Source organism: Thalia democratica, chromosome 6 (genome assembly GCF_965202585.1).
Source record: "Thalia democratica chromosome 6, ktThaDemo2.hap1.1, whole genome shotgun sequence".
Taxonomy (NCBI): domain Eukaryota; kingdom Metazoa; phylum Chordata; class Thaliacea; order Salpida; family Salpidae; genus Thalia; species Thalia democratica.
In genome coordinates this window covers 29341725-29358537 of record NC_139170.1, presented here as the reverse complement: position 1 = coordinate 29358537, position 16813 = coordinate 29341725, and the positions used below count along the sequence as shown (strand labels likewise).

Below are 16813 nucleotides of genomic sequence, written 5' to 3'. Positions count from 1 at the left end.
ATACTAGTTTGTTTTTGTTAGTAAATGAGAAGTTAGAGCGCCAAAAGTATGTCTTATGAGGTATTATAGTAGTTAAGGCTTTAAAACTCGAAAAAATATACTTTCCCTTATAAAATTAAAGTCGTTTACATCAATTAACATACTAAAAACTTTTTGTTAGTTGAGTTAGGCTATTTCTGACGACTCTACATTTAAGAAGTCTAGTTTTCTTTTTTGTTATTACTTTAATAAATGTAAATACGTGATAGTGTAGTAAATAATGCATTAGATAAAGTGCCTATCGCCAAAGAAATATTTAAACCTTTTAATTGTTCAACTAAATAAGTAACTGTGAATACAAACTATTTAATCTATGTACATTTTTTAGGCACCAAATTATTATGAATAATAATATTTATTGTTATTATTCTTCAATCTATTTAAAAGTTTCTATTACTTCTATATAATCAGGTTAAAACTAAGAATCATGTGTTACCGTATTATTTAAACTTTAGTGTTATATTATAACTAGCTATTGAAGTTCTTTAATTTTGTTTAATAATTCTGTGTAAGCTACCAACACTACTACAGCAAGATTTATTTGCTTAATTTTAGTTAACAATAATCTATAATGGAATATAACTCACTTGAATTTGTACAATTAAAATTATATAATTAATAATTTTTTATTGTTAAAAATGCTTAATGAAGTAATAATAATTCAAAATACTGATTAAATCTCTAATTTAGTTTACTTAATAAGCGCATAAAACCGTTTAATGCTCATTTAAAATAAAAATTATAATTACAAACAGTTATGGCCAGTTAAACTGCTTATTATCTGAACTTGTTTGAATGATTATTAGTGATAAGATAATTGCAAATCTATTTTAACTTCAATTTTATTAAATTCGTACTCACAGTGCAAATTAATTCAAACCAATTTCGCTAGCATATAAAAACGTTGGAAGAGTTGTAAAATGAACAGAAACAAACAGCAGTTGTACAATGAACAGCTTAAAAATAAGTGTTTATGTTTACTTCTTTAAAGATTTTTATTCTTTATTCAGTACAAATTGAAAAGCAAAAAAAAGAATTTTGATACACATTAATTTTTTATTTAAGATATTTGTTATGAGATTTTTTGAAACAGTTTTATAAAAAAAAACTTTCTAAATTAGTACAAATAAGTGTAAAAGTTATTGTTTATGCAATCTTATATGTTTCTTTATATAAAATACAAATTATTAGTCACTAACAGCTTTTGAGTAAAAGATAGTTTTTTGTTAAATATAACCTTTGTTGTAAAACTTAATTTTCTTATTTCTTAAATTGTTTTTAACTTTTGTTAAACTTATAACAAAACTGGTAGTTCTATGTTAAATTATAGTTAAAATAACTTTAAAAGTTTATATAAATATTTACCACTTTTTAAATTAATGTAAAAACTTAAGTTATAACGGTATAAACAATAAAGTTAACTTTATTATAATAAAGTCGTAAAATTAAGATTATTACCTTAGTAAATTCGAGCCTGAGTTTGTTAAAACAAAGTGTTTAAGGTAGCTTCTACACTATTTAAGTACAATTTAAGCAACATATCTCTCACAGTGCAGTATAATTATAAGCTTATTATGCTGCACTGTTATTTTGCCAATGTATAAAAGCGTAGTTCAAAAAAAATTTCATAACTTTCAGATACAAAGTTGGTGCGGACATGTACTGTAAACGATTTCTAATATATTTTCAAGCTTTAAGTTTGTTGAGTGTATGTATGTTGATATTAAAAAGTGCTTTTAAAGTTTAAGTTTTATGCAAATAATAATAAGAAATTGCTTTAGATAAATAATCAAATAAAGTTAAATTATAGTTTTTGTATTTAGAATTGCTAAAAGAAATGTTTTTTTACATAAAAAAGTATATAAATAAACTCAGTTGTACAAGCAGTGTAACTAATATAAAGCTTAATTTATTTTGAGACATATTCAGCTTACTGTGAAACTACTCAATGTATCTTATATTCGAAATTATAAATCAGTTACCACATTTCTATGAATCTAAAATAACTATATTTTAGCTTATATAATTTTGAGAATAAATAAGACAACTATTTTTGTTATGTAGATAATGCGAAAGAACGAAAGTGAGAACAAAAGATTGGTAAGTAAATCTTTTTTTTTGCTAAATATACACTATTTGATCTGTTTTATACGATTTAAAGTTATCAAACAGGACCAATAGTGTTAATTTAACAAAAACTATCAACAAAATCACTATTTTCTAGAAGAAAAAAACTAATTTTTGTTAAATTTACACTATTTGATCTGTTTTATGTTATAAAGTTATCAAACAGGCCTAATAGTGTTAATTTAGCAAAAACTATCAACAAAATCACTATTTTCTGGAAGAAAAAAAACTATTTTTTGTTCAATTAACGCTATTTGATCTGTTTTATACTATATAAAGTTATCAAACAGGCCCAATAGTGTTAATTTAACAAAACCTATCAACGAAATCACTATTTTCTAGAAGAAAAAAACTAATTTTTGTTAAATTTACACTATTTGATCTGTTTTATACTATATAAAGTTATCAAACAGGCCCAATAGTGTTAATTTAACAAAAACTATCAACAAAATTACCATTTTCTGGAAGAAAAAAACTAATTTTTGTTAAATTTACACTATTTGATCTGTTTTATACTATATAAAGTTATCAAACAGGCCCAATAGTGTTAATTTAACAAAAACTATCAACAAAATTACCATTTTCTGGAAGAAAAAAAATAATTTTTGTTAAATATACACTATTTGATCTGTTTTATACTACATAAAGTTATCAAACAGGCCCAATAGTGTTAATTTAACAAAACCTATCAACGAAATCACTATTTTCTAGAAGAAAAAAACTAATTTTTGTTAAATTTACACTATTTGATCTGTTTTAGACTACATAAAGTTATCAAACAGGCCCAATAGTGTTAATTTAACAAAACCTCTCAACAAAATCACTATTTCTAGAAGAAAAAAACTATTTTTTGTTAAATTTACACTATTTGATCTGTTTTATACTATATAAAGTTATCAAACAGGCCCAATAGTGTTAATTTAACAAAACCTATCAACAAAATCAATATTTTCTAAAAAATATTGACTAATTTTTGTTAAATTTACACTATTTGATCTGTTTTATACTACATAAAGTTATCAAACAGGCCCAATAGTGTTAATTTAACAAAACCTATCAACAAAATCACTATTTTCTAGAAGAAAAAAACTATTTTTTGTTAAATTTACACTATTTGATCTGTTTTATACTATATAAAGTTATCAAACAGGCCCAATAGTGTTAATTTAACAAAAACTATCAACAAAATTACCATTTTCTGGAAGAAAAAAACTAATTTTTGTTAAATTTACACTATTTGATCTGTTTTATACTATATAAAGTTATCAAACAGGCCCAATAGTGTTATTTTAACAAAAACTATCAACAAAATTACCATTTTCTGGAAGAAAAAAAAAAATTTTTGTTAAATATACACTATTTGATCTGTTTTATACTACATAAAGTTATCAAACAGGCCCAATAGTGTTAATTTAACAAAACCTATCAACGAAATCACTATTTTCTAGAAGAAAAAAACTAATTTTTGTTAAATTTACACTATTTGATCTGTTTTATACTACATAAAGTTATCAAACAGGCCCAATAGTGTTAATTTAACAAAACCTCTCAACAAAATCACTATTTCTAGAAGAAAAAAACTATTTTTTGTTAAATTTACACTATTTGATCTGTTTTATACTATATAAAGTTATCAAACAGGCCCAATAGTGTTAATTTAACAAAACCTATCAACAAAATCAATATTTTCTAAAAAATATTGACTAATTTTTGTTAAATTTACACTATTTGATCTGTTTTATACTACATAAAGTTATCAAACAGGCCCAATAGTGTTAATTTAACAAAACCTATCAACAAAATCACTATTTTCTAGAAGAAAAAAACTAATTTTTGTTAAATTTACACTATTTGATCTGTTTTATACTATATAAAGTTATCAAACAGGCCCAATAGTGTTAATTTAACAAAAACTATCAACAAAAATACCATTTCTGGATAAGAAAAATCTAATTTTTCTTAAATTTACACTATTTGATCTGTTTTATGCTACATAAAGTTATCAAACAGGCCCAATAGTGTTAATTTAACAAAACCTATCAACGAAATCACTATTTCCTAGAAGAAAAAAACTAATTTTTGTTAAATTTACACTATTTGATCTGTTTTATACTATATAAAGTTATCAAACAGGCCCAATAGTGTTAATTTAAAAAAACCTATCAACAAAATCAATATTTTCTAAAAAATATTGACTAATTTTTGTTAAATTTACACTATTTGATCTGTTTTATACTACATAAAGTTATCAAACAGGCCCAATAGTGTTAATTTAACAAAACCTATCAACAAAATCACTATTTTCTAGAAGAAAAAAACTAATTTTTGTTAAATTTACACTATTTGATCTGTTTTATACTATATAAAGTTATCAAACAGGCCCAATAGTCTTAATTTAACAAAAACTATCAACAAAAATACCATTTCTGGAAGAAAAATCTAATTTTTCTTAAATTTACACTATTTGATCTGTTTTATGCTACATAAAGTTATCAAACAGGCCCAATAGTGTTAATTTAACAAAAACTATCAACAAAAATACCATTTCTGGAAGAAAAATCTAATTTTTCTTAAATTTACACTATTTGATCTGTTTTATGCTACATAAAGTTATCAAACAGGCCCAATAGTGTTAATTTAACAAAACCTATCAACAAAATCACTATTTTCTAGAAGAAAAAAACTATTTTTTGTTCAATTAACGCTATTTGATCTGTTTTATACTATATAAAGTTATCAAACAGGCCCAATAGTGTTAATTTAACAAAACCTATCAACGAAATCACTATTTTCTAGAAGAAAAAAACTAATTTTTGTTAAATATACACTATTTGATCTGTTTTATACTATAAAGTTATCAAACAGGCCCAATAGTGTTAATTTAACAAAAACTATCAACAAAAATACCATTTTCTAGAAGAAAAAAAATAATTTTTCTTAAATTTACACTATTTGATCTGTTTTATACTACATAAAGTTATCAAACAGGCCAAATAGTGTTAATTTAACAAAACCTATCAACGAAATCACTATTTTCTAGAAGAAAAAAAAAATTTGTTAAATATACACTATTTGATCTGTTTTATGCTACATAAAGTTATCAAACAGGCCCAATAGTGTTAGTTTAACAAAAACTATCAACGAAATCACTATTTTCTAGAAGAAAAAAAACTATATTTTGTTAAATTTATGCTATTTGATCTGTTTTATACTACATAAAGTTATCAAACAGGCCCAATAGTGTTAATTTAACAAAACCTATCAACGAAATCACTATTTTCTAGAAGAAAAAAACTAATTTTTGTTAAATTTACACTATTTGATCTGTTTTATACTATATAAAGTTATCAAACAGGCCCAATAGTGTTAATTTAACAAAACCTATCAACAAAATCAATATTTTCTAAAAAATAATGACTAATTTTTGTTAAATTTACACTGTTTGATCTGTTTTATACTACATAAAGTTATCAAACAGGCCCAATAGTGTTAATTTAACAAAAACTATCAACAAAATTACTATTTTCTAGAAGAAAAAAAATAATTTTTGTTAAATTTACACTATTTGATCTGTTTTATACTATATAAAGTTATCAAACAGGCCCAATAGTGTTAATCTAACAAAAACTATCAACAAAATCACAATTTTCTAGAAGAAAATAACTAATTTTTGTTAAATTTACACTATTTGATCTGTTTTGTACTACCTAAAGTTATCAAACAGGCCCAAAAGTGTTGATTTAACAAAACCTATCAACAAAATCACAATTTTCTAGAAGAAAATAACTAATTTTTGTTAAATTCACACTATTTGATCTGTTTTGTACTACCTAAAGTTATCAAACAGGCCCAATAGTGTTAATTTAACAAAACCTATCAACAAAATCACTATTTTCTAGAAGAAAAAAACTATTTTTTGTTCAATTAACGCTATTTGATCTGTTTTATACTATATAAAGTTATCAAACAGGCCCAATAGTGTTAATTTAACAAAACCTATCAACGAAATCACTATTTTCTAGAAGAAAAAAACTATTTTTTGTTAAATTTACGCTATTTGATCTGTTTTATATCATAAAGTTATCAAACAGGCCCAATAGTGTTAATTTAACAAAACCTATCAACAAAATCACTATTTTCTAGAAGAAAAAAACTAATTTTTGTTAAATATACACTATTTGATCTGTTTTATACTATAAAGTTATCAAACAGGCCCAATAGTGTTAATTTAACAAAAACTATCAACAAAAATACCATTTTCTAGAAGAAAAAAACTAATTTTTCTTAAATCTACACTATTTGATCTGTTTTATACTACATAAAGTTATCAAACAGGCCAAATAGTGTTAATTTAACAAAACCTATCAACGAAATCACTATTTTCTAGAAGAAAAAAAAAAATTTGTTAAATATACACTATTTGATCTGTTTTATGCTACATAAAGTTATCAAACAGGCCCAATAGTGTTAGTTTAACAAAAACTATCAACGAAATCACTATTTTCTAGAAGAAAAAAAACTATATATTGTTAAATTTATGCTATTTGATCTGTTTTATACTACATAAAGTTATCAAACAGGCCCAATAGTGTTAATTTAACAAAACCTATCAACGAAATCACTATTTTCTAGAAGAAAAAAACTAATTTTTGTTAAATTTACACTATTTGATCTGTTTTATACTATATAAAGTTATCAAACAGGCCCAATAGTGTTAATTTAACAAAACCTATCAACAAAATCAATATTTTCTAAAAAATAATGACTAATTTTTGTTAAATTTACACTGTTTGATCTGTTTTATACTACATAAAGTTATCAAACAGGCCCAATAGTGTTAATTTAACAAAAACTATCAACAAAATTACTATTTTCTAGAAGAAAAAAACTAATTTTTGTTAAATTTACACTATTTGATCTGTTTTATACTATAAAGTTATCAAACAGGCCCAATAGTGTTAATCTAACAAAAAATATCAACAAAATCACAATTTTCTAGAAGAAAATAACTAATTTTTGTTAAATTTACACTATTTGATCTGTTTTGTACTACCTAAAGTTATCAAACAGGCCCAAAAGTGTTGATTTAACAAAACCTATCAACAAAATCACAATTTTCTAGAAGAAAATAACTAATTTTTGTTAAATTTACACTATTTGATCTGTTTTGTACTACCTAAAGTTATCAAACAGGCCCAATAGTGTTAATTTAACAAAACTTATTAATAAAATCACTATTTTCTAGAAGATAATGACTATTTTTTTTTAATTTACACTGTTTGATCTATTTTGTGCGATTACAAGTTATCAAACAGGTCCGATAGTGCTTACTTAACAAAAACTATCAATATAAATATCAATTTTTAGAAGAAAATAACTAATGTTCGTTAAATTTACTTTGTTTAATCTGTCTTATGCGAATAAAAGTTATCGAACAGGCCTAATAGTGCTAATTTAACAAAAACTGTCAACAAAAACATCATTTTCTAAAATAAAATACTTAATTTTGGATGAGTTTCTTGTTATTGATCTGTTTTATAGGACTAAAAGTTATCAAAAAAGCCCAATAGTGTTAATTTAACAAAAACTATCAACAAACAATCATTTTCTAGAAAAAAGTAAACATGTTTTGTTAAATTTACAATATTTGATCTGTTTCATACAAATTGTAGTTATCAAAAAGACCTGATAATGTTAACTTAACAAAAATTGTCAATTTGGCTACAGATATGTTGTCAAAAAAAATGAAATTCAAGTACTTTATGAACTTTTGGTATAACTTAAAAGATCTTGCTCGAGTAATCTTTGGCCAAACGGCAAATGGCAACTAGCAGTTGCGTTGCTTAGAATTTTTGCTAGGGGGTGCGAAAAATTAAAAATTTTCTCAAACCTTGATTCAAAATAATTAAAAATTCAATATAATTGCATGTACTTTCTTAAACTTTAAACCCTGAATTTACAAAATAAAAATGTCATTAGAATAGAGTACCTGGCAATCAGTTGTAACTTTTAATAGAAAATATCTTGTTGCTTCATGATAATCTAATAGTTTATGAGAGAAAATTTGTAAAAGAAAACCGTTCACTAGTTAGCATAAAGTTTTGTACTGAGAGTGCGCAGTGGCTGAAAAGGGAAGAGGGGGTCAAGCGTCAATCTATAAAAGGTAAAAAATTTTAGTTAACAAAAACCAAGACCAGGTGTCATAGAGATTTAGATAGATAACAATTTTAGGTTTTCAAAACAACTTTTATTTCTTTTTGATTTTAGTTACTTAAGAATTTGTTTAAGTATAAATTTTACAAGTTATCTCTATTTTTAGCTAAAAAATTACTAGAAATTCTTCATATTTTTTGTCAAATGGTGAGCTGCAAAATTAAAATACAACTATATAACTATGTACTTAGCTATAGCTAATCTTTTCACCGTTTTTATTATTTGTGGTGTAGGTGTCTTTAAAAAATTAATATTAGATGTTTAAAAATACAAAGTTTAATAATTTTTATTCTTTTAAAATTATTTTTATTCATAAATAAATGTAACTATTCTTCAAAAGATTGCTTACAAAATTCTTAAAAAAAGATTTTTTCTTAAAAACTAAAACTTGTAAAAAACTTCGCTGTAGCTTCTTTACAGTATTTGTTCTAGCCTGATCGAAATAAAAAGAGATCTTTTTTAGGTTTTTGAGATATATGACCCTTAGTATTCCCTAAAAATTCCCAAGAAACTCCCCTGAATTTTCCATAAAAAATGGTAGTTTTAAAGACCTAAAAAATTTAGTATACTCTTAGTTTCTAAATAGTTTTAGTTAATGTTAAATAGATACCACACCATATCATATAAAACCGGTAAAAAATTGTATATGTGATATTTCAGGTAATTTTGTGCAGTTGTTGTAAGCTTCAATTTTAAGTTATAATTAAAGGATACTTCAAGTACGTTTTAAACAAAAAGTTACAAAAATTGGCTGCGTTTAGACTTACAGAAATTTTAAAACATTTAAAGCAGAAAAAAAGTTAAAAAAAAAAGAAACCAAGATCTATTCAACAATGTATAACTCTAAGTATTTGCCTCAGCCTATTCGGGAAGATGATGCACTTCTGGCCAGCGACATAGTTTTTTGTCCAATAAGACTTGGAAATAACCAACGTAAATTTTTTTTTTGAACAAAATACCATATTGAATAGTCTAAATATTAACTAACTTTTTTTTTGTTTTCATACTTTTAAAAAAAATGTGTCTATGTTTTACAAGTTATCTTTTTTTTTTCGTTTAGTTGCATTTTTTAAAAACTAAACATTTATATATGTTTTATTTGGCTACTATTAGTAGATATTTGGATTATAGCACACTTATTTTTTTAAATATCTTTAAACTACACCTTTGGCTTTCATAAGCTTAAAAAAATATCTATGAAGTATTGTTATTTTAATAAAATTTCAAAACACAAGGTAATTTTAAAATGAAATGGTTTTACTTTCAGATATTGAATACATATATCTATTCAAAAAATCTCAATTAACAATAAAAAAAATTAAAACAAAGTCCGCACTTTAAAAATATTAACTGTTTTTCGGAGTTGTAGTTTTGTTTACTTATCTTTAAATGTTTACTTCATTATTGTTTAAAGATTGTAAAAGTATTATTCAAATAATGTATCTAAAACATTTTTTTTGCATATAAAAAAATTAGACTTGAGAAACATATTTAAAACTTATAATGTTTTTGTGGACCAAACGTAGTATATATACTTTTGTTACAGATGTAGATTTTATGTAGTTTTAAACTATAAAGTACTCTTATTGTAAACAATGTTTATTTTTACTTTTGTTGCAAAAAAATTGATGAAAAACTTTTTAAACTTTAATATAATAAAAATACTCAAGCTTAACAAAAAAAAAAACACTTTTTTTTATATGGCGTCCCCGAGTGGATAATTGGAATGAGGGGTAACAGAGATAAAAAAAGTATATATACATACATTAAAAAAAAAAGATGTAGAATAAAAAAATTACTGACCAAGGGTAAAGGTTAGTGGTAACAGTAATAGTAAAAATGCAAAAAAAAGTTTAAAAAAAATTTCAACCCGTGCAAAAGTGTCTTCGTTGAAAATTAAACCTTCGTGCAAAATTTTCACTTAGTGCATATTTGACTTATAGTCGGAATAAATATAGATAGCTGTAAGTTTAACTTCACCATTAAAAGTTTGTTTATTTTTCTGCTTTTACAAAACTATTTTTGCTGATAGATTTATTATTTATCGACTTTAAAGCTGTAATTGTTTTCCAATATAAATTGTTATTTATAATTTATTAACTGGTAGCATTTTATATGTTTTCCTTGAGACTAACTTCTTATTTGACTATTTTAATTATAAACATTAAAAGAATTTAACAAAGATTAACAACATATTTTTATTGTTTGTTTTTTATTTTAAGTTGAACTACCTCTAAATAAAGAAAGTCTATAAAATTTTATAGGCAGTACAACGAAGATTACAAACGGTAAAGTAGTGAAACTTATTTATTTGTTTACTGACACAAATCGATTGTAAATAATTTAACTAAACAAAGTTTTTCCTTAATAAAATTTAATTGTACTCCAAACAGGTGCTAGAGATTAGTAAAACACAGTAAATAATATTTTTGTTGCAAATTCAATTTTTTGATTTTTTAAGCTGTTATGTTAGGTGTTGGTTTTGTAAATAAAGCTACAAACTAATTTTTAGAATAGAAATTAGCAAAATTTTATAAACAATGATTAACTTTTTTCTTAAGATGGTAAACCTTAAAACTAAATAACCGAAAGGTTCCTTTGTACACTAGGTCCTTAAACCAAACTTTTTGAGCGCTTTTTTTATCGTTCAATAAACAATATATATGTATACTGTCAGAATATCAGAAGAATTGACATTTTAAAACTGTTTACTATTTTTAAGAGCGTTTTTATTCTTAATTTCGCTTTTAAGTGAATATTGTTGCAATGGCAACTATTATACATACTTTTACGTTATTAGGCGGCTAAGAAAAATCAAAAATAAACTGCTTAAATAAAACTATCTTAAGTTTAAATAAGTCATACATAAACACTTTTTTAAGAAGTTTTCGATCAAAACACATTTAGTTTAAAAATAAAACAAAGGTGAGATGCAAACATTTAATGGTAAAAAATACTTAAACAAATTATTATGTTAAAAATATATTTCAAACATAAGTATTAAAATAAAATAAAAACAAAACATAAAAATATGCTATCAAAACAGTATTTAAGCAGTTAAGTTTTATTGCAAATTGTTCTAAAAGTAGTATTTTGCGTTTTAAAGTTTCGTAACATTTGCTTTAAGTTACCTTAGTTTAAATTTTATTTTTTCTAAATTCAGTTTAAAGTAAAACTTTAAATGAGCAAATAGTAATAATAGTTTACAAAAAATATCAATTTTTCTACTCACAGTAATGTAGGGTTTGATTATGATTTATAAAATAAACAACAACCTAAATTACTTTTTTAAACCTATAGTTGTTTATTAAAAACAATTGACTTTTTCTTTGTAGTCTTAACTAAACGGATATATTTTTAATAATGCTCGTTATTTTTTAGAGAAATGTTGTTTTTTTTAGTTTAGATATTAATCAGAAAAATGACAGATATAGCTTTAAGAAATGCTAACATCATATCCGGTTTTACTACGTAAGTTGATTTTGTTTTATTTAAAATGAAACAATAAGCAAATAATTCAATAAAAACTTTATGTTTTATAAGTTCAAGTTCAAATTTTAATACTCTACTGTAGAACAAAATATATTACATATTTTTGAAGAAATCAACGATTAATTAGCTTTAAGCAATTGATCACTTAACTTTTTAACTCTCAACTTTAGTTTTTTAGCTATTTAATCAATAAGTCTTAATTTTAACCTGTATTTTTAACATGTTAATCCTAACACTTAAATCTAACTTTTTAAACTTAAATACATTTATTCCAAACACGTTATCTATACCACTAGACTTTATAATGTAAAGTGACAACCAGTGTTATACTGTCTTGTTCCTTGCTTTTATTTATCAATTATTACAATCTTACAAAATGTTTGCTTTTTTTTTGATTATTTAGTAATGTTTTTTTTTAAACTACTGTTTAACAGTGGTATTACTGCAGTTGGGATGCTAGGAGTAGGAGCAACAACTGACTACCGAACAATAATAAAATATTTAAAGCAACCTGCATCTTTTTTAACCGGTGTTTTAACACAACTACTACTAGTTCCATGTTAGTTTGGTTTTAATATTATTATATGCTCAAAGTCAAATTTCTTTGTTTGTTTTTTTGATTGTTATTATATATGACTGTTTATATTTTTTGAATATAATTTAAGTGTTTTAAAATAAAAAGTGATATTGAAGATGATTACTACTGCTCTAACTTAAACTTTTATTCAGTTGTTGCTAAATGTCTGATTTAAAACTTTTTAAAACTTATTTTAAATATAAAAAAAACAAAGTTTTACGTTTGATTTAAAACAAAGCTTTTTTCAATGTAGTTATTTTGCACGAATGCATTTTAAAAAAATATTAAAAATTTCGTAGATTATTTTCTTAATTGCTTTTGTTTAGTTAGCTAATGACACTGAACAACTAAAAGAATTTATCTATCGATTTTTTCTAAATTAAACTTAAGTATAGAGCTGTTTAAGAATCAAATTTACTTTTTTTTTCTATTTAAACAAAATTCAAATTTCACACTGTGGTAATCATAGTTTAAATCATTTTAGTTATTATTCAAAGTACTAAAAGCTCCTTTATTTTTTGGAGACAACGTTACAAAAAATAAAAAAGCATATTCTTTAAGCTAATATTGTAGATCACGGTTTCCAATTTTTTATTTCAAATTGCCCCCTTTGAAGAAATTGAAAATGCTACTGCCCCCTCCAACATGACTACCATTTGAAACACCTTTTAAAACACCTTTTTTTGCTCTTCATCTGCAAATCAAGAATATCTAGTGTAAGTTTCAAAATTTTTAAATCGCCCTCCCCCCTCTTTGGCCCCTTTGCTAACTATTGCCCCTCAACTTACTAAAATCTCCGCCAGGGGGCGGTACCGCCCACTTTGGGAAACCCTGTTGTAGATGCTTAAGGTGTAAAAATTTTTAGTTACAGAAAAGGCTAATGATGTAATATTAAAATACTTAGCTTTTAATCATAAAAAGAAAAGTTTTAGTTTGATTATTTGAAGTCTACAAAAAAAATCTATTTTGTTTAACTTTGTAAACAGTAATTGCATGGGGTATAACTGAGTTATTTCAAATGGGAGAAATAACCCAATTGGCAGTCATGATCCAGGGATGCTGTCCCGGAGGAAGCACTTCAAACATGGTTGTTTATTGGATGGGAGGTTTAGTAGATTTGAGGTTTGTAGCACTTTTTTAAACAATTTTAACGTTTCATTTTTTTTTATTTGTTTTGTTCCTGGTGTATTTTTTATATTTGTATAGTTTCGATTGTTTTAATTTCTTTTATACTTTATTACAGATACGTTCTCTTAATTCAAGGTTTGCCTAAAATTTCAAACCATTAAGTTTAAAAGTTTAGCATTTATAGATGAATGTTTTTAAAGAGTTTATACAAAAATGAAAAAACTATCAATCAGTTGATAGTCTCTGTTAAAAATAGTGTAAACTGGATGAATTTTGTTTTTTAAACAACGAATATTGGTGTTTATCAGCAATGAGAAATTACAAAGCAACAAAACAACTAATTATTTGTATTTAGACTATAGTTTGTACAATATTTTATAAAGTTAGTTTTAAGTCTGAATAAAAATGTTACAACAGTAAAATTGATATGTATAATTAAGTATCTACATCAAGAAATATTATAAATAAAAGTAAAATAGCGATTTTATGTTTAAAATTTAAACAGTATGAGTAATATTTTGTGAAATAAATATTTAAAATCAACAAACTCCAGTGTAAGCCATAATTTTTTAAATTTCATAAATTACTCAAAACTATTTATAAAATATTTAAAAATTTCAGTATTGCAATGACAGCTACTACTTCTATACTAGCGTTAGGTACAATGCCTTTTTGGCTGTTCGTTTATTCAAAAGTTTCCAATCCCGATAAGGATCTTGTAATACCTTTCGACTCCTTAGGTTTGTAAATGGTTTATGTTTAATTTTTTGTATGTATTGCCGGGACGTAGATTTATCTGAAAACGCAAAGCTGCAAAAAAAGCTTTTGTATAAAGCTTTTATAACTTATTTTGCAGCGTGTTTTGACGTAATGAAAATTCTTAAAAATTCCAGAATCCATCAAAAATAGTCTACTTTACATATATTTTACAAAACGGGCTTCACAGCTTTTGCTTTTCAACGAAACTTAATTTATTAAGTGTAATAAAAAAAAAATATTAATAAAAGCATAAACTTTATTTACTTGTAAGCACAAGTGACAAACTTAGTATAAGTAAGTTTCAAGTAGATCAAAATCTAGTTAACGGTTTTAAGATTTGCTAAACTTATATACTTCTTCAACAGGTATAACTTTAGGTAGTTTGTTTCCTCCTATTGTGGTCGGATTGCTTATAAACTGGAAGTTTTCTGAAAAGGTTTCAAGATATGTTGCTAAGGTTCTTATTTTTATTTTTTTAATTAACCGACTCGAACTAAAACCTAAATAAACTATTCAACAGTAATTAGCAGAAATCAAGTAAAGTGCTCTAAATTTTTGTTCGACAAGCTAACAAGCCTACTTTAGATAATAAAAGTACAAGTTTTGTTGGATTCAATTTTTTTAGTTTTAACCTAAAGAAAATGTACTATATACTTTAATTTAGTTTTACTTTTCATGCTTTACAGTTTTTTGCCACAACTTTTAGTTATATATTTTTTTAAATAAATTATTTGAAAATAGTAAGGTTGACAGTTTGTTCAAAAATATAGGGTTGCATTACATTCGGATCTATCGGAACATTGATAATAACGATTGCAGACTATACTGTTAACAAGCTCACATGGTATATCGACTGGAAAATTGTAGTAGTAAGTTTACTATTCTAGGTAAGAATTTAAATCAACTTATCTACTTTTGAAAACGTCTTGTATGAAAAGTTTGCAAAAATATTTTTTATTAACCACATTGTACATTCAAAGACCAAACTGCTTAGTTACATTTACTAAAAAACTTAAATATATACACTTTTAAAATTTTTAAGTTTGCCGAAAACAAATTAATCAAAAACATTTAATTTCGAAAAAGTATTGTTAACAGCTTTTGAATTTTTATTTAATTTTTTTTTTTAATCAGTTGTTTACTGAATATTTTTTCAATTGACTTTAATCGTTTAAAATCATTTTAACATTTAAACCAGAGGTCGACAGCCTTTTACGAAGAATGGAAAATTTTTAATTAATAAGATTTTTACTATACATATAAAAACGATAAAGTATTTCCGGGCCATAACATTTTTGAAAAACATACATATTTAATAAAGAGTTATATATAACCAAAGTTGTAATGAAATAAACACAAAAAATACAGCACATAAGCAAAAAAAAGTTACTTACAAAAAAGGTTTTATTACTAAAAGTTAAAATTTGTTTCTCAACATTAACTGCTTTTTTAAGCTTAAATTTAATTTTTGGATAAAAATTTTACTACTATTTTTAAAATTATAACAGAAAACTTACATGTTAATTATTGTACGTTTATAACTTCTTTTTAATTTTGTTTTATATATTAGTTTGTTGAACAAAAACGAAAAATTGCTCAAAAATGTTTTCAATTTTGCTCAAAATTTTTTCAATTTTGCTTCAAAATTGCTAAAAAATATAGCTTAAATGTGATCGAAAAAAGTATAAGTTATTTAACTAATTTTTTTCTGAAGATAAGTATTTAGAAAAATTTGTTTTCTTTGATCCAAATAATCAACTGTTAAAGAAATAAAGTATGTTGACCAAAAATTTAACCCAATCAAGCAAAAACTTAAGGCATTTGTTTTAAAACTTTGAATCTATACTGTTTGTAATTTTTAACATGGTGTCTGTTGTAAAAGTTTCAGTCTTAAACACACTATTAAAAAAACTCTAGTAATATTTAACATTTAGCTAAAATGTGGTATTGAATAAAACAGGTGGCCATAATTTTACCACTAGTTGGCTTTGTCTTCGGTTACCTGCTTACAAGAATTCCGTTTTTAAAACTGTCGACCAAAGTCGGAAGAACAGTCGCTACAGAAGTGGCGCTGCAAAACGTTCTTGTTTGTTCCGCGGTCATCCAGAGGTCTTTTTACGATCCTGAAAACATGAAAACTCTTGAAGTGATGATAGTGTACCCCCTTCTTTATTACGTAACACAGATCGCCTACTCTCTGCTGTTCATATTGCTTTATAAACGCGTTAAAAGGAAGGTTTGATTAATTTGTTTTTACTTAACTTGTAACTTAAAAGTGTGGACCAATTAATATAAAGTCAGTGTCAGTTTGCTGTGTTTAATGTTGGTAAATAAAAATATAAACATTATATGTATGTAGTTTACAGTAGAGTAGAAGGTATGGTTATATGAACTACTTTACAAATAAATATGCGAGTAAAACTAAACATATGTTTTTGTTTTTTTATTTAATATATGATATGTTACAGAATACGTAAT

General features: G+C 24.4%; 1 protein-coding gene across 1 annotated transcript in view; it reads left to right on the top strand.

The window, feature by feature from the left end:
- Positions 1–16577, top strand: part of LOC145838933 (serine-protein kinase ATM-like) — a 32403-nt gene extending 15826 nt beyond the window's left edge. Inside the window, exons 18-22 of the mRNA XM_082946552.1 lie at positions 12306–12430; positions 13435–13570; positions 14198–14316; positions 14701–14771; positions 16296–16577. Coding sequence (XP_082802678.1) covers positions 12306–12430; positions 13435–13570; positions 14198–14316; positions 14701–14771; positions 16296–16577 — 733 coding nt within the window. The remainder of the gene's footprint in view (positions 1–12305; positions 12431–13434; positions 13571–14197; positions 14317–14700; positions 14772–16295) is intronic.
- The last annotated feature ends 236 nt before the right edge of the window (positions 16578–16813 follow it).